The sequence below is a fragment of the Hemicordylus capensis genome, chromosome 8, assembly GCF_027244095.1.
Source record: "Hemicordylus capensis ecotype Gifberg chromosome 8, rHemCap1.1.pri, whole genome shotgun sequence".
NCBI lineage: Eukaryota > Metazoa > Chordata > Lepidosauria > Squamata > Cordylidae > Hemicordylus > Hemicordylus capensis.
This window is the reverse complement of record NC_069664.1, coordinates 6,705,433-6,722,667: the sequence shown is the minus strand read 5'-3', so window position 1 is coordinate 6,722,667 and position 17,235 is coordinate 6,705,433. Positions and strand designations below refer to the sequence as shown.

General features: G+C 46.3%; 1 protein-coding gene across 13 annotated transcripts in view; it reads right to left on the bottom strand.

The window, feature by feature from the left end:
• Nucleotides 1–7,084, bottom strand: part of PEBP4 (phosphatidylethanolamine binding protein 4) — a 404,209-nt gene extending 397,125 nt beyond the window's left edge. For 8 of the 13 annotated variants that reach the window (XR_008311017.1, XR_008311019.1, XR_008311018.1 and 5 more), the window contains exon 1: nucleotides 467–669. Coding sequence is in view for 5 of the 13 variants with exons in the window: in XM_053269481.1 (XP_053125456.1) it covers nucleotides 467–469 (3 nt within the window). In the remaining 8 variants the exon portion in view is untranslated. Of the gene's footprint in view, nucleotides 1–412; nucleotides 670–1,341; nucleotides 1,582–2,240; nucleotides 2,369–6,097 lie in introns of those variants that run through there. The other 5 variants (XR_008311022.1, XR_008311023.1, XR_008311020.1 and 2 more) reach the window with 5 other exon arrangements.
• Nucleotides 7,085–17,235: the final 10,151 nt, after the last annotated feature.

Genomic DNA, 17,235 nt, shown 5'->3' with positions numbered 1-17,235 from the left:
AACTAAAAGATACACAATCAGCCTCATAAAACCCCATGACGAGAGGTCAGTTTCATAGCCCCATATAAAAATTTAGCAACCAGTTTAGTAATACCCACATTAACATCAGCAAGACATAATTTAAGATAAAATGAGTCAGGCCCGCCTGGGAACTGATCAAATGTGGGGGTCAATAATTCTTTCCTTGAGTCACGAAACAGAGGGCAGTACAAAAGCACATGAGCAACTGTTTCTAAGCAGCCCTCTCCACAAGAACATAGCCCCGAAACAGGGGAATCCTTGCAAAACCTTCTAAGGATCAAGGCAGAGGGTAAGGAGATGGCAATGGTAGACCCTTCCTGTATTCTACCAAAGAAAACCACAGGGCTCTGCGATTGCCAGGAGTCGACACCGACTTGAGGGCACACCTTACTTTTAAATGTGCTTAAGTTTGTAGGAAACGTCTTCAGCCTCCATCTTATCTTACCATTGGTAGACTGGAGTTTCCCACAAGGGCAGGGCTGCTCAACTGGGGCCCTCCTGCATATGTTGGCCTACAACTCCCATAATCCCTGGCTATTGGCCACTGTGGCTAGGGATTATGGGAGCTGTAGTCCCAAAACAACTGGGGGAGCTCTAAGTTGAACAGGCCTGCACTAGGGTCAACAATAGCTTTCTCTGCCTCCTGCTTTTCTGGCAAGCCCAGGGCTGTTGCTATGGAGATGGTGAGGAGGGCCTGCCCTCCTCCGGGATATTCCAGGCCCCTGTCCTGAGTTTTCCGGTTCCATTTAAAACCTTTCGTCCTGTTACTTGTAGGGAAAACACACAGGCTGTACTCAGCTGCTCGTGATTTAATTGCATTACTTAAATAACTTCAAAACATATTAAGTTACCCCCTGAAGATATATGCACTGCTCTGGCTTTTAAACAGCCCCCAAATCTCTTGCCTCTCTCCTTTCCTGTCAGGCCCAGAAAGACAATGTTATTTACTGGTGTTAAGCTTTCTCATTGCCCCTGCCTGCTGCTCACTCTGTGCAACCCACTTTTCCTACACATTTACTTAGAAGCAAGCCCCCTCAAGTTCCGTGGGAAATGCTCCCAAGTAAGCGTATTTAAGACTGCAACTCTAAACGTTTGGGTTTCCCATTGCAGCAGAATTACTCTCTGGTCCCCAAAGGCCTCTTCTGGGGAGGGAGCCGTCCCACACCCAAGGAGAGAAATACTGCTTTTGAAGGGTGCAGTGCAGTGTACCCTTCCCAGGAAGTAACTCTCATGGAGCTCAACAGGGCTTACTTCTGGGTAAGTGCATAAAGGATTGCCCTGCACATGCATCATGGTCTCATTTGCTTCTGGCATTGTTACCTGGGGCTGAGGAGGCCGGGACCAAGCCGTCCAGGGGAGACTGTCTGCAGTGAGCAAGCAAATAATCCTAGCAGCTGGGAGGACTCAGTCATTACTAAACTCATGCCAGAGCGGCAGCTGGCACCGCAGGTGCAAGGGAGGGCCAGCTAAACAGAAAGGAAAACTGCTGCCAATTGGGTTTTGCAATCATCCATCAGAGCACAGGCTGGCAGTTGGAGAGAGATTCCAAGCTTCTCTCCACCCACCAATGGGATTCCAATGGAATTAGAAAGTCAAGAGCTGCCCTAGAGACCTTTTGGCTTAAGGAGACACACATGGGGAGAAGGAAAGGGGGAAACTGACATAATTCAAGCATAAGCAGGGAAAACAAACATATATGTTAGTTACTTTAGTTTTTAATTTAGAATGTAATTTTAATGTTGTCTTGCTTTGCTTTTTTTTGGTATACTGCCCAGAGTCTTCGGAGTGGGCAGTATATTAAACGTTTCGAATAAATAAATGAATAAATACAATAAGATACATCAGTCTCCTAGGCTGATTAAATGGGCATCTCCTTTTGGAAAAGCCCCTTTAATTTTATTTAGAATTGCCAGTTTAAGAAACGGTATATGTCCCATTTAACAGCGGTTTGCTCTGCAGCAACTGGCACTTAGCTCTATGCCATGGAAATTTTCACTTTCTGATTTCTGCATATCGAGCTTCTTTTAAGGACACAGAAACAGTTGGGCTGGGAGTTTGTTTCTCTTGGCCAACTGGCAACCTTAAATTCAGTGGGGCTTATTCCCAAATGTGTTATTTGATGGCCTCCCGTGATTCCAGTTCTAGACACAGTTAACCCTTAGAAGCAAAGTGAAGTCTCATTAATTTAATTATAACCGTGCATAAGATTTCAGCCTTACCTGGAAGTTGGTTTCCTTGAAAACATATGAGATCTATTTCAAAATATCAATATAATTAGTGCAGCCAGGGAGTAAAAGGATTTGAACTAGATAACCTGACACAGAAGGAAGCAGCCCATCTCGTGTGCAGGAGTAGGGGGTGGGGATCTTTTCATAGTACATTAGAAAAAGGACAGAGGTTCTCAAATTTGGAGTAGCTTAAGTGGCGCAGTGGGGAAATGCTTGACTAACAAGCAGAAGGTTGCCAGTTTGAATCCCCACTGGTACTATATTGGGCAGCAGCAATATAGGAAGATGCTGAAAGGCATCATCTCATACTGCATGGGAGGAGGCAATGGGAAATCCCTCTTGTATTCTACCAAAGAAAACCACAGAGCTCTGTGGGCACCAGGAGTTGAAATCGACTTGATGACACACTTTACCTTTACTTTCTCAAACTTGGGTCCCCCCAGATGATGTTGGACTACAACTCCTATCATTCCCAGCCTCAGTGGCCAAAGCTGATGGTCCAACAGTTGTAGACCAGCAACATCTGGAGTTGTAGCCCAACATCTGGGGACCCAAGTTTAAGAACCCCTGCAAATAGGAAATTATGTATTCCATCAACAGATCACTGTTCAAAGTATTAAGATAATATAAATTATCATTTGCCACAATTATTTTATTTGCTTAAATATTGTACACTACCTTTCAGTCTATGCAGTGCTTCGAAGGTGGCTAACAACTGGTTAATTTTTTTTTTAAACCTAAAAATACATCAGTCATTGCAAAAAAAACCCCACACCAATCAATAACAAGATCCCACAAAAAGATTTGGAGTTGGACTGAGGATGGAGAGGGACAGGAGAAGCCAGGGGAGCTCTGGATTGTTAAGAAGCATGCAAAAACCATTTAAAAGCAGCAGTGCAGATAACTCAAATGGTCTCCAAGATCATCGTGTGCTTTGCACCCTCGTAGTAGGGTTGCCTAACTGAAAACAGCATTTGGTATGGGGAGAAACTCAACAGGTTCAACAACTTCTACCAGGATAATGTAGTAAGAGTTGGCAACACTAACCTCTTGTGTGTCTTCTCCTCATTGGACTTCAGCTGCTGGGTTGTACCAAGGGCACCGGTGGACAACATGACTAAATTTACTAAAGGAAGTCTTAATGAAGTTCAGTAGTCTTTGGAGTAATTCCTTAATAGTACTGTAACGTAGTCAGGAGGCCATTATCTTTCTCTCTTTCATTTAGGGCAGGAGTTCTCCAACTTGGATCTCCAAATGTTGTTGGACTACAGTGTGTTGATTTATATTTTAAATAGTTATACCCTGCCCCTCCACTGCTCAGGGCGGCTCACAAAATTAGTAAAACAGATGAAATACAAAACAATATAAAATCCCCACTATCCACGATCAGCCAAAGGCTATTGTGGGTGGAGATGATGGGACCCCCCACACACACACACACACACTTTTGGCCCTTTGTATTGCACTGGCTGCCAACATGTTTCCAGGTAAAATGCAAAGTGCTAGCAATTACCTTTTAAGCCCTAGAACCAGAATGGTGTAGTGATTAGAGTGTTGGACTAGGTCTGGGGCAACCCAAGTGCAGAGTTCAAATCCTTGCTCAGTCATGAAACTCACTGTGTAACTCTGGGCCAGTCACTGTGTCTCTCTCAGCCTAATGTGCCTCACAAAGTTGTGAGGATAAGTACAACCATGTGCACCGCTCTCGGCTCCTTGGAGCAGGATATAAATGTAAACATAAATAAAATAAATGGCTTTGGACAGAGTAACCTGAGAGCACCTTCTTCTGCATCATCCCCACTGAGTATTATGGTCATCAGGAGAAATTCGTCTCCAGCTGCCACCAGTTCATCTAGTGGTGGTAACTCAAGATCGAACTGTCTTTATAGCCACCCCCAAACTGTGGAATGTGCTCCCCATAGAAATTCGAGTGTTGGCATTGTTACTGGCCTTCAAGAGAGCCCTAAAGGCTCTCTCTCTCTCTTTAGTCTAGCCTTTAGTGAATTTTGAACAGTTGTTTATTATTATTATTATTATTATTATTATTATTATTATTATTATTATTTTGTTTTAATTATTGTTTGACCATTTGATTGTCCGTCCGTCTGTCTGTCTGTCTTATTTGTTGTAAACTGCCTAGGGTTACTGGATTAGGCGGTACAGAAATGCAGTCAATAAAAATAAAATAAAATAAAATATCAGTGTGGTTTGGGCAGAAGGGAGTTCAGAAAGAAATGCTGCAAAAACCGTGGCCCATAGACAAAGCTGTAATGACAAAAAGAATTATTGCTTCCCATGGTGGGCCAAACGCCAACATGTTTTCACACTCGAGAGGACATTGGCAAGAAATAACACTTATAAAGAAAAAAGGAGAAAGTCTCAGTACAGCAGTGTTTGCATTTTGCACTTAGCACAGCAATTTTAGTGTTCAAGGTCAAATGACCGTCAGCTAATGCATCCAGAACCCTGGGGCTTTCTAACTCACTATGCATGTTTTATTCTAGCTCCATATTTAAAGTTATTGCTAGACAGGGGCATAGCTGCTGCCAGTGGAGACCATGTCACTTATAGTGCTAGACAACAAAAATTTGCCCTTCTACAGAATTTCCAAGACAATTCTAGGAAATCCTATCAGTTCTTAGGGGTCCCAAACATACTAAAAGCATTAAGAACACAAGAAAAACCTGGAACTGATCTTAAATAATAAACTTCTTATTTTAAAAATGTACCCCATTTTAAGTTACTTTTGTTTGGGGGGCAATTTGGGTACAATGGAGTTACATATACTTATCTAATTTTCTCAGTTAAGAAGTTTATCAAATGTGTAATAAGGCACAATAAATGTTTATTATCAAAGGTGTTACTTGGGTACAGCTGAGCTTTGTGTTTCTGGAACCTGACCAATAATTAATCACAAAGACAATGGTTCTGTTGAAAGAAAAATCTTCAGTCTGCCTCTGCTACCTGAACAGAATTACTTTTCAACTTGGTGACTGTCATATTTAGCAGGAGGAGATCAACTATCAATCATCTGAGCCAAATATCCCTCCCAGCACCTGCTGCAATGTGTCTCCCTTGTGTTTTTTCCTTCTTCTTCAAGGTTATGAACTGTTTAGAGACAGAGAACCATAGTTTATTTTTCAATCTATTTTGTTACATCAAAATTTTTGAGAACTTGTTTTGTTGAAAAGTCGGTGTAGTACTCTTAAAAATGAACAAAAAGATGTGTAAGCCAGCACTGCACCGAAAGGAAAACTTTCAGTGCTTTTTCACTTTAAGGCTTCCTTCTCAGTCATACAAAAACCCTGCTAAGAAACAGAAGGAACAACTTTCTTAATAGCTTACTGCTTTCTTCTACATATTGGCTGCATCCCTGCAAATACTGGTCACAACTAAAAAAATTAACTGAAATAATTGAGAAAGAAGCAGGGGCATAGCAACCGTTGAGCAAGTGGGGGCAATTGTCTCCAGTCCCCAAGGGTCTAGGGGGTCCCCTGAGGCTCTCCCTCACCCTGGGCAAGGCCTCCTTGCCCCTACCTGCACCCAGCCAGTGAGCAAAGTGCTCGCCGGCTGGGAGCACAAAGCATGCCCCTCTCCTCTCCAGACAACGTTTCACGCTGGCTAGGGAGAGATGCAGAGGCGCTCTTACCTTTGGACCATGGGGCCCCAGCCCATGGCCTCCAAAGTTGGGGGGCCACCAAAGGCCTGGGGGGCTCCCGCCACCATGGACACTGTTGGTCCTTTTAGATCTCTCGAAGGCTTTCAATACTATTGACCATAGGATCCTTCTGGAATGTCTGAGGGGGTTGGGGGTGGGAGGCACTGCTTTGCAGTGGTTCTGCTCCTACCTCATGGGCAGACTCCAGATGGTGTCTCTTGGAGACTGCTGTTCTTCAAAACCTGAACTTTCCTATGGTGTCCCTCAGGGCTCCGTGTTGTCTATGATGTTGTTTAACAGCTACATGAAACCGCTGGGAGAGATCATCAGGAGATCTGGTGCAGGGTGTTATCAATGAGCTGATGACACCCAAATCTATTTCTCCATGTCAACATCATCAGGAGAAGGCATAACCTCCCTAAATGCCTGCCTGGAGGCAGTAATGGGCTGGAAGAGGGATAACAAACTGAGGCTGAATGCAGATAAGACGAAGGTACTTATTGTGCAGGGTCAGAACTCGGGAGATGATTTTGATTTGCCAGTTCTGGATGGGGTCACACTCCCCGGAAGGAACAAGTACGCAGTCTGGGGGTGCTTCTGGATCTGAACCTCTCCCTGGGGTCCCAGGTTGAGATGGTGGCCAGAGATGCTTTTTATCAGCTTCAGCTGATACTCCAGCTGTGTCCATTTCTTGAGATGAACAACCTCAAAACGGTGGTGCATATGCTGGTAACCTCTAGGCTGGATCACTGCAATGCACTCTATGTGGGGCTGCCTTTGTACGTAGTCTGGAAACTGCAGTTGGTCCAGAATGTGGTGGCCAGGTTCGTCTCTGGATCATCTAGGAGACATTGACCATATTACTCATGTGTTGAAAGAACCATGCTGGCTGCCGATACATTTCCGGGCAAAATACAAGGTGCTGGTTATTACCTATAAAGCCCTAAACAGTTTATGCCCTGGGTATTTAAGAGAATGTCTTCTTCACCCCCATCCACCCACTGCCTGTTAAGATCATCTGGAGAGGTTCGTTGGCGTCTACTCGAGAACGGGCCTTCTCCGTTGCTGCCCCTGGACTTTGCAATGTGCTCCCTGTTGAAATAAGAGCCTCCCCATCTCTGGCAACTTTTAGAAAGGCACTGAAGACACATTTATTCACCCAGGCTTTTAATTAGATTCATGGTTTTAATTTTTATTGTTGGTTTTGATGATTTTAATGTTTATGATTTTAATGTTTAAATGGTTTTAATGTTTTAAATGATTTTAATTGTAAACCACCCAGAGATGCAAATTTTGGGCAGTATAAAAATGTTAAATAAATAAACCATGAATAAATATTATTCCCATTTTGATTCAGTGAGATCCAGAACTTTCACAGACTCACATTTGTTATAATTTGCATTGCCTTCTAGAGGAAAAGGTGGGCATTGAGCTGTCTGATTATAGGCACATAAAAAGAGCCCTGTCAGATAAGACCAACTGTCCATCTAATCCAAGGGCTTCCAATCCTGGACCCCCAGCTGCTGTTGTACTACAACTCCCATCATCCTCAACCCTTGACTAGAGATTATGAGAGTTGTAGTCCAACAACAGCCGGAGGGCCCTGACCTAGTCCAAGACCTTCCAACCTTGGCGCCCCAGATGTTGCTGGACTACAACTCCCATCATGCCCAGCCACAATTTGTTTCTTGGAATATAAGAGCTGTCCAGCAGACAGCACTGTTAAAATCATTCAAGGTCTCTGCTAGGCACGTGTACAGAGGGCAAGATTGTGCGAGGAAGGAGCATGGAAGCCTGCAAGAGCATCTGTATGGCGAGTAAGGTTGTGCTTGGAACATATGCAACAAAAATCTGCAGACACTGCACTTTATTGCCATCTGGAAACCTCCTTGATTTACCTTCATCTCCTGGAAGAAGTTAATACCTCTTGGGAACAAAATTAAGATATTTCCTTTTATAGATTCCCCCTTGACGTGCCTTAAATTATATAAAGTGCGCCATGTTCTCACAAAAGGCAAAATGTTAATTAGCTCCTGCTCAAAACAAAAAGGTACATATCCTTTCTCCCACCCACCAAGGAAACCAGACCTCATGGGATATAACACTCCAGAACACGTCAGGATTCCACTGCAGACATTGTGCAAGCTATAGGTGAATGGTAGGTTGCAGCAGTCATTTTTGTGATCATTTATGTGATGGCACAAATGACCAGGCTGAAACTATCATACTTTGGACACATGATGTGAAGACCCAGCTCCCTTGAGAAGTCCATAATGCTGGGGAAAGTTGAAGGAAAGAGAAGAAGAGGAGAGCTGGTCTTGTGGTGGCAAGCATGACTTGTCCCCTTAGCTAAGCAGGGTCCGCCCTGGTTGCATATGATTGGGAGACTTGATGTGTGAGCACTGTAAGATCTTCCCCTCAGGGGATGGAGCTGCTCTGGGAAGAGCATCTAGGTTCCATGTTCCTTCCCTGGCAGCATCTCCAAGATAGGGCTGAGAGAGATTCCTGCCTGCAACCTTGAAGAAGCCGCTGCCAGTCTGGGTAGGCATTACTGAGCTAGATGGACCAAGGGTCTGACTTAGTATATGGCAGCTTCCTATGTTCCTAGGATGACCAGCAGCAAGGTGGATGGACTCGATTACGACAACAATGAATGCACCACTGAGAGACCTAAAAGGCCGGGTTGAAGACAGATCATCCTAGAGAGACTCTATCTATGTGGTCTGCACTCTGCACATCGCCCCTTCTGAGCCCCCACCCCAATTTATGCTGCCACCGCTGTGGAGTATATAGAAAGAATGTGATGAACATGCAGGTTTGAACCAGGACTCTGATTTGTGCAAGTGTGTGCACAATTTGCCAATACCCATGATTCTTCCACTTCCACCCCTATTATGGGAAGGGGATGGATCTAGGAATCGGAAATATCATGTCTACACTGGTACTTTTGGTTTCAGAACTTTAGCAATCATTGCATCCATATCTTTGTAGCAATGTGGGCTAGCAAGCTAGCAAAAATTTGGATTTTGTTGTAACCACCTCCAATTCAGAAAAGCAAAGTTTCTCCCTCTTGCCTTGAGCTCGCCATCCTTCCTTCTCTTGCTAGGTTGTGAGCCCACAAGCAGGTGCCTGCTCTTTCTATTTTTTTGTACAGCGCCCAGTGTATACTAGGCACTTTTATAAATAATAAAAAGATTATGATTACTACGATTATTAGGGAAATGCCTCATTAGCTTTGTACTGTGAGCCCCTGCTCATAAGCAGATTAAGCTGTAATTTCATGTCTCCTGTATGTCCTGGTGGCAAAAATACAAGCCTGTTGCGTAAGAGCAGAACAGACTGCCTTCAAAAGAGCCTCGATGTTATTTGGACTTTCCATCCAGTGTCAGCTTAAGGAATGTACAGTAAACTAGATCAGTTTCAGATGAAGGGAATACCCAATTAAGGAGGGCATATGTTTCAAAACGTACCTTGTCCTGTGTACCAGGGCAACCAAGATGATCAGGGGCCTGGAGCACATTCTTTATGAGGCAAGGCTACAGCATCTGGGGCTCTTAAGTTAGGAAAAGAGGCAACTGCAGGGAGACATGATCGAGGTGTATAAAATTATGCATAGCACCTTAAGCAGCGCAGTGGGGAAATGCTTGACGAGGAAGCAGTGCAGTGGGGAAAAGCAGAAGGTTGCCGGTTCGAATCCCCACTGCTGCTATAATGGGCAGCAGCAATATAGGAAGATGCTGAAAGGTATCATCTCGTTGCCAAGAGTTGAAATCAACTTGACGGCACACTTTACCTTTAAGCCACCTAATGGTGCAGTAGGGAAGTAACTTGCCTAGGGAGCAAAGAGGTTGCTGATTCAGCAACCACTGGTGTGTTTCCCAGGCTGTGGGAAACACCTATATTGGGCAGCAGCGATATAGGAAGATGCTGAAAGGCATCATCTCAGACTGCGTGGGAGGAGTCAATGGTCAACCCCTCCTGTATTCTACCAAAGACAACCACAGGGCTCTGTGGGCACCAGGAGTCGAAATCGACTCGACGGCACACTTTACCTTTAGAGAGAGTGGACAGAGAGACATTTTCCTTCCTCTCTCACAGCACTAGAACCAGGGGTCATCCCATGAAACTGAAGGCCAGGAAAGTTAGGACGTACAAAAGGAAGTACTTTTTCACACAGCACGTAATCAATCTGTGGAATTCCTTGCCACGGGATATGGTGATGGACACTAGCTTGGATGGCTCTAAAAGGGGCTTACACAAATTCATGGAGGACAATGGCTACTAGACTGGTGGCTGAAGGCCACCTCCAGCCTCAGAGGCAAGATGCCTCTGAATACCAGTTGCAGGGAGCAACAGCAGGAGGGAAGGCATGCCCTCACCGCTTGTCTGTGGGCTCTCAGAGGCATCTGGTAGGCCACTGTGTGAAACAAGATGCTGGGTTAGATGAGCCTGATCCAGCAGGGCTGTTCTTATGTACATTTTCCCTTTGTGCAAGCACATAGAAAGAGAGAAGCTGAATCTTGGAAATTACAACCAGAACATACAGATCTCATGACTCAGGTTCACCAGGATCCAGATGCCAGAAATCTGTTTGTATTAGGGGTTCTCAACCTTGGGCTCTCAGATGCTGTTGAACTACAGACCCCATCATCACTTTTGGCCATTGTGGTTGGGGATGATGGGAGTTGTAGTCCAAAAACATCTGCAGAAGCAAGGTCGAGAACCACAGGATGAGCCCAATTCCATTTTCAGTGCAGGGAACTGCTACAGCATCCTGGACAGATACCTGTCCAGCCTCTGTCTGAAGTCCTCTAACAGGAGAGCCCACCGCTGCACAAAGGCAAGAGAGGTTAAGGACAGTTAGGAAATTCTTCTTAATGTCTAGCTGGAATCCGTTTCTTTGTGATTTCAGCACACTGGGGCTGCAGATGATGGGAGCTGTAATCCCACAACATCGATCTGGGGCCCCAAGAAGGAGACCCTGGGAGAGACTGATCAGGCAATCAACTTCCTCCCAATGGGCCCCATAACCCTGAAAGACCTCCCATGTAAGATACCTTACCAAGATATTGTCTGGTAGGGTTCGGTATTACTTCAGGTCAGGGCCAGAAGGTGACCATGGCTGAACGGATATCTATATTTGAGACTCTTGTTTGATTCCAGTGTTCTGATCCTTGTGCAACATTGTGTTCTTAATTTTTTAATTATTATTTCATGAATCGTCAATAATAATACAACTGGTACATCATTTTTAAAAACCCAGTGTGGATTTTGAGTTATATTATGGGCTGTGTATTTATAGCTACTTCTATAATTTGCATTTATGCATCCTCATAATGCCTTGAATTTCTTGGTGGTATATATACGTAGATTGACCAGGATTATGGTTACTATGTTGTCTGCGCTGATTTTAATTACAAGATATGGAATTAGTGCACCAAGAGACATAATTTGTTTAACCCAATAATCAACTTAAAATAGCCATCAATCTCCCATTCACTGATCGGGATGTTTAGAGTAGACCCATTAAACTCTTACCCTGTTTCCCCGAAAGTAAGACCTAGTAGTAATTTCTGATGTACTGCTAATATGCCCTTGTGCATTTTGGGGGGCTAATATATAATATATTATATATTATAATATATAATTAATATAAGACACTGTCTTATTTTCGGGGAAACACGGTAGTACTTAAATAACAGTGCAGTCCTAAGTCCCACTGAATTCCATGGGCTTACTCCCAGGCAAGTGAGTATAGAATTACAGCCTTAGGACAAACGTAAGTCCAATTATTTCAACAGGTCTACTCTAAGCAGGATTAACATTGGATACAACTTGTTGTGTTCTGATTTCTATAATTTACATACTTTGAGTATATTGAGCTACCACCCGACGCCACCCCACCCTGGGAAAAGTCCTGAAAATGTCTGTGATTAGCACTTGGGACAGTGTCCAAGAGAGTTATGTAGAGAGTGCTAGCTTTCTTAGCATGCTTGTCTGGATGCCTGGCAGGTTCTAGCTCAGGCCAAGATCTTAGCCTCCAAGGCAAATGTATATATACCACTTTTGAACAAAAACATTCTCCAAACAGCTTGCATAGAAAAAGAAGATGGTTCCCTGTCCCCAAAGGGGACACAATCTAACTGCCCCCCCCGCCCCATACACACACGCAAGGGAAGCAGCAGCAACAGCCACTAGCGAGTTGCTGTGCCAGGGAGGAACAGGGCCAGTTATTCTCCTCCTGCAAAATATCAAGAGAATCACCACTTTGTCCCTCCTTTGCGAGGAGAGCTGATCTTGTTCGCTTTCTTGAGCAGGGTCTGCCTTGGTTTGTATTTGGTCGGGTGACTACGTGTGAACGCTGTACGATATCCCAATTACAGAGGCTATTCACACGAGCAGCCGAAACCGGGCTAGGAGCCCAGCCTGGTTTTGGCTGGTCGTGTGCGGCCAGGGGCGTAATTATAATAGGGCAAGGAGAGACAGTTGTCTGGGGGCCCACTGCCTTGCCCCCGCCAGAGGCAAGTCACATGACTGACTCCCCCAGCTGCGCACCCACCCGGGCTTCCTTCAGTTGTGTTCATCCTCCGAAAGTGATGTTGAGTGTTAAGACCTGGAGCTACCAGAACAGCATGTCTTTCTCTTGTACCATTAAATGACTTGTATCATCTACAATTTACAAACCTTTTAAAAATAATTTAGGATGATGTTCTATTGTGGCGTGTGTGTGTGTGTGTGTGTGTGTGATTCTTTTTGTTACCACTATTCAGCCTCATTTAAGATTTCTTGACTTCATGAGCTGAGCTTCAGTGGAGGGGCCATTTTAAAATCTTGTCTCTGGGCCCACTCCAACCTTGCTACGCCCCTGTGTGCGGCAACGGGAGCCACGTGGCTCGTGGGGGCAAGCCGGCTTAAACTCCCCCCCCCCCCGCAACGAGGTTAGCAAGGAACACGCTCCACTAACCCAATTTCTCTGATCGCGTGTCACCACTCCACAGCAACTCACAAGTAGCCCCCCGATTGGGTGGCTACAACAAGCCTCCTGGTGTCAGCATGCCCTGCTGGGACTTCTGGGGGCCAGGAGGCCTCCGAACACCATCACCCCAACTGGCTCTGTGATGGAGCAGGTAACGGTGTGGGCGGCCTCCCTGCTCATCTGCGGGGAGAGTGGGACAAGCCCGCTCTCCCCACAGAACCCTTTTAGGCTCCCCACACTGCTCGTGTGGAGAGCCTTACCGTCTTTCCTGCTACAATGGCCTTTTCGACGAGGATTCTGGGAACTGTAGTCAATAACAATGGGGATCCCTGTTATAGGGAGCACTGCCCCTGAGGGGATGGAGCTCGGTGGAAGAGCAGAAGGTCCTGGCTTCAATCCCTGGCACCATCTCCAGGTAGGGCTAGGAAAGGTTCCTCCCTGAAACCTTGGAGAAGCTGCTGCTGCCAGCCCGTGTGGACACTACTGAGCTAGATGGACCAAGGGTCTGACTCGGTATAATGCAGTTTCCTGTGTTCCCAGTTAGCAGTGGGCTGTGGGCATGTCGCTCACACCCCCTCTGAATTGGGGGTGTACTTAAAGGTAAGGCAAAGTGTGCCGTCGAGTCGGTTTCGACTCCTGGTGCCACAGAGCCCTGTGGTTGTCTTTGGTAGATTACAGGAGGGGCTTACCATTGCCTCCTCCCACGCAGTGTGAGATGATGCCTTCCAGCATCTTCCTATATCGCTGCCGCCCAATATAGGTGTTTCCCATAGTCTGGGAAACATACCAGCGGGGATTCAAACTGGCCACCTTCTGCTTGTTAGTCAGTCATTTCCCTGCTGTTCCACTTAAGGTGGCGGAGGTGTACTGTACTTCACAAATATCACCAAGCAGGTGTCTTTCACTCTCTTTCCTCTTTCCTGCTTGCTTGAAGAGTGAAAGGTGATGCCCGAGGCAGGTTTTTTTACTCTTCTCAAGTTCAGAGCAGAGGAATTTCTAGTATGTGCCTGTCCCAGAGCTGCGAAGAAATGCTGCATAAAGCATGGCCTAGATGAAGTGTGTCTAAAATGCACATGAATGGGCTGCTCTGAGTTCCTGAAGCCCGGCAAAAAGTAAGGGCAGTTCATACGACCACAAGCTGCGTCAGAGACGAGTTCTACTCAATCTTGGGAGCTCAGCATGCTTCCATTTTGCGCCTGTGTGCTTGGAAAAAAGCAAGATTGGAGTCTGATTGTCAGTCAAGCTCCAGGTGGGTAGGACAATGTTTCCTCCTACCTTGTTCCGAAGCTGGGGATGAAATCTGGGTAGGGCGTTCTTGTCCTACCCAGCTGAGGCTTGATGATCAGGGTCCCCAACTCCAACCTTGCTTTTTTCCAAGCACACAGGCACAAAACCTGAGCGTGCCTAGGAGGGATGGATTAAGCTTTTTGCCACCTGTAGGCAACCAAAGATTTACTGCTCCAGCTTGAGGGGCTCAGCGGCTATACTTGTAAAGGGGAATCTGGCAAGGATTCCCCTTTACAAGTAAAGGGCTTGGGTGGGGGGAGTTAAATCATTTCCACATGTGCAGAGAGCCCCCAAATGGGCCCAAAATGGTCTGACCTGTCATTTGGGAGGCAAACAGGCCCGTGGGAAGAGCTCTTGCCACCATCCCCGCCACCATCCTTCTGCTATCCCGATGGGCAGTTTTGAAAAGGCAGAGAAGGAAGATTTAACTTACTCCTGACCCAAGCTCATTACTTGCACACCACTTCCAAAATTTGCCGCCCCTCAAAATTTGCCGCCATAGGCAAGTGCCTATATTGTCTATGCGTTAATCCACCCCTGGTGCCCAGCGCCCAAAACTGGGCAGGACTCATCACCTACTCAGTTTGTGTTCGTGTGCTGCCCTGTGGTTTTAAATACGCCTACCGGTTCACAGCATACGTGCAGCAGCCAAACTGCTCTGGCCTGGGTATAAACACAACACAACACATAACATTTCTGGCAGCGGGTTCCATGCCATAGCAGCCAGCCAGCACAGGAGATTAGCCACAAGGATTTTTACCTGTCAGAGTTCAAGCGTCTGGATTTTATCTGCACCATTTGCTAATGGGCAGCTGCATTCGGTCATACCGGATTAAGCATTAGCAATGTCACAGGCTAGAAAGGAGGCAGATGGGTCTGTGATGAAGTTCAGACCAGAACAGATGAATCCCCCCCATCACACACACACACACACACACACACACACACACACACACACACACACACACCCCTGGCCTTAGTGGTTGTACCAAATCTACACAGTGGAGGGCGCCCCATTTCTCACTTCAGCTGCTTCCTTTCTCCCACTTTGGCAAGGCACAGCAAAACATCTCTGCTCTTTGAGCTCTTGTCACGTAAGAGCCCTTAAATCTGCAACAGCAGGCAACATCTTGCACGCGGCTCTTGTTCATTTCAGGAGATTTTAATGGATTCTGATTGCTTTTAGAGATTAACCCTTGGGAGTGACTTTTTAAAAATGTGTCGTCGTCCCCCCGTTGCTTGGGAATATGGAAAAAAGGAGGTCTGCACATTTACTCGGAGGCATGCTAAATCTGGTATGAGCAGCAACTGATCCCACAACAACAAACGTGCTGGAAACGGAATTTAGATGCTTCTCTCCCCAGTGCCTCATGCCTAAAATGGATGAAGTGAAGAGTCAAGCCTGACTTGTATTTTGGAGTGAATTGTCAGTTTGCTGCTAGGGAAACGCCCAAGTCACATCTGCCATGGCTGGCCCCTGATCTTGAACCAGAGACTGCAGTGGCGGCTACACCCAAGCGCTTGACTGGAGTAGCAGCTGCACCACTCTAGTTGCTTGCCAAAAGAGGGAGCTGTTGGCTCATTGTCTGCTCCATGATGTAGCCACCACAAAAATAAGAAGCACTGCAGCAATGGTCAGGTGATACAAAGGGCCCCTGGAGGTTACTGGGCCCTATAAAGCGTAGGACTTTGGCTTGGCTCTTCAGTCTGAGCAACTCATCTCTTGGGTGGAGATTAAAGCTGCTCACAGGCTCCCTGAATCTGCTTGGGAGGAGAGCTGGTCTTGTGGTAGCAAGCATGACGTGTCCCCTTAGCTAAGCAGAGTCTGCCCTGGTTGCATATGAATGGGAGACTAGAAGTATGAGCATGGGAAGAGATTCCCCTCAGGGGATGGAGCCGCTCTGGGAAGAGCATCTACGTTCCAAGTTCCCTCCCTGGTGGCATCTTCAAGATAGGGCTGAGAGGGATTCCTGCCTGTAACCTTGGAGAAGCCACTGCCAGTCTGGGTAGACAATACTAAGCTAAATGGACCAATGGTCTGACTCAGTATATGGCAGCTGCCTATGATCCTAGGGAGATTTAACCCGGGGCCTTCTGCGTGCAAAGCAGCTGCCTGTCTGTGAAGACAATGCTGAACTAGATAGACCAATGCTCTGACTCAGCAGCTTCCTATGTTCCTTGCTCATAAGAACATAAGAACAGCCCTGCTGGATCAGGCCCAAGGCCCATCTAGTCCAGCATCCTGTTTCACACTGTGGCCCACCAAATGCCACTGGAAGCCTACAGCAGGAGTTGAGGACATGCCCTCTCTCCTGCTGTTGCTCCCCTGCCTATAGCCCTCCGACTAGTAGCCGTTGATAGACCTCTCCTCCATGAAGTTATCCAAACCCCTCTTAAAGTCATCCAGGTTGTTGGCTGTCCCCACATCTTGTGGCAGAGAATTCCACAAATGGATTATGCACTGTGTGGAAAAAGTACCTCCGTTTGTTGGTCCTATATTTCCTGGCAATCCATTTCATGGGATGACCCCTGGTTCTAGTGTTATGTGAGAGGGAGAAGAACTTCTCTCTCTCCACTTTCTCCACACCATGCATGGTTTTATAGACCTCTATCATGTCTCCCCGCAGTCATCTTTTTTTCTAAACTAAATAGCCCCAGGTGTTGTAGCCTTGCCTCATCAGAAAGGTGCTCCAGGCCCCTGATCATCAATGCCTGCTTTGCTTCACCCAACCACCCCCAACCATTGTCCCCTGTAACAGGGATTCCTAGATGTTGCTGACTACAACTCCCATCGTCATCACCCAGCTGGGGATGGTGGGAGCTGTACAACATCATCTGGGAATCTCTGTTACAGGAAACCCTGCCCCCAACCCACCCATTGCATGGCAACAGGCTTCTGCCAGATCTGACTGTGTCTCCACACCAGCCCTAACACTCCCCTAGCTGAGTGTACACCAAAAGATGGACCATCATCCTGTGCTCCCCTGGCACATTGTCTGAAACACTGGCCATTCACTGGAAGGGCAGCCAAGGTGTGTGCGCCCTGGCTGACTCAATGGACTGAG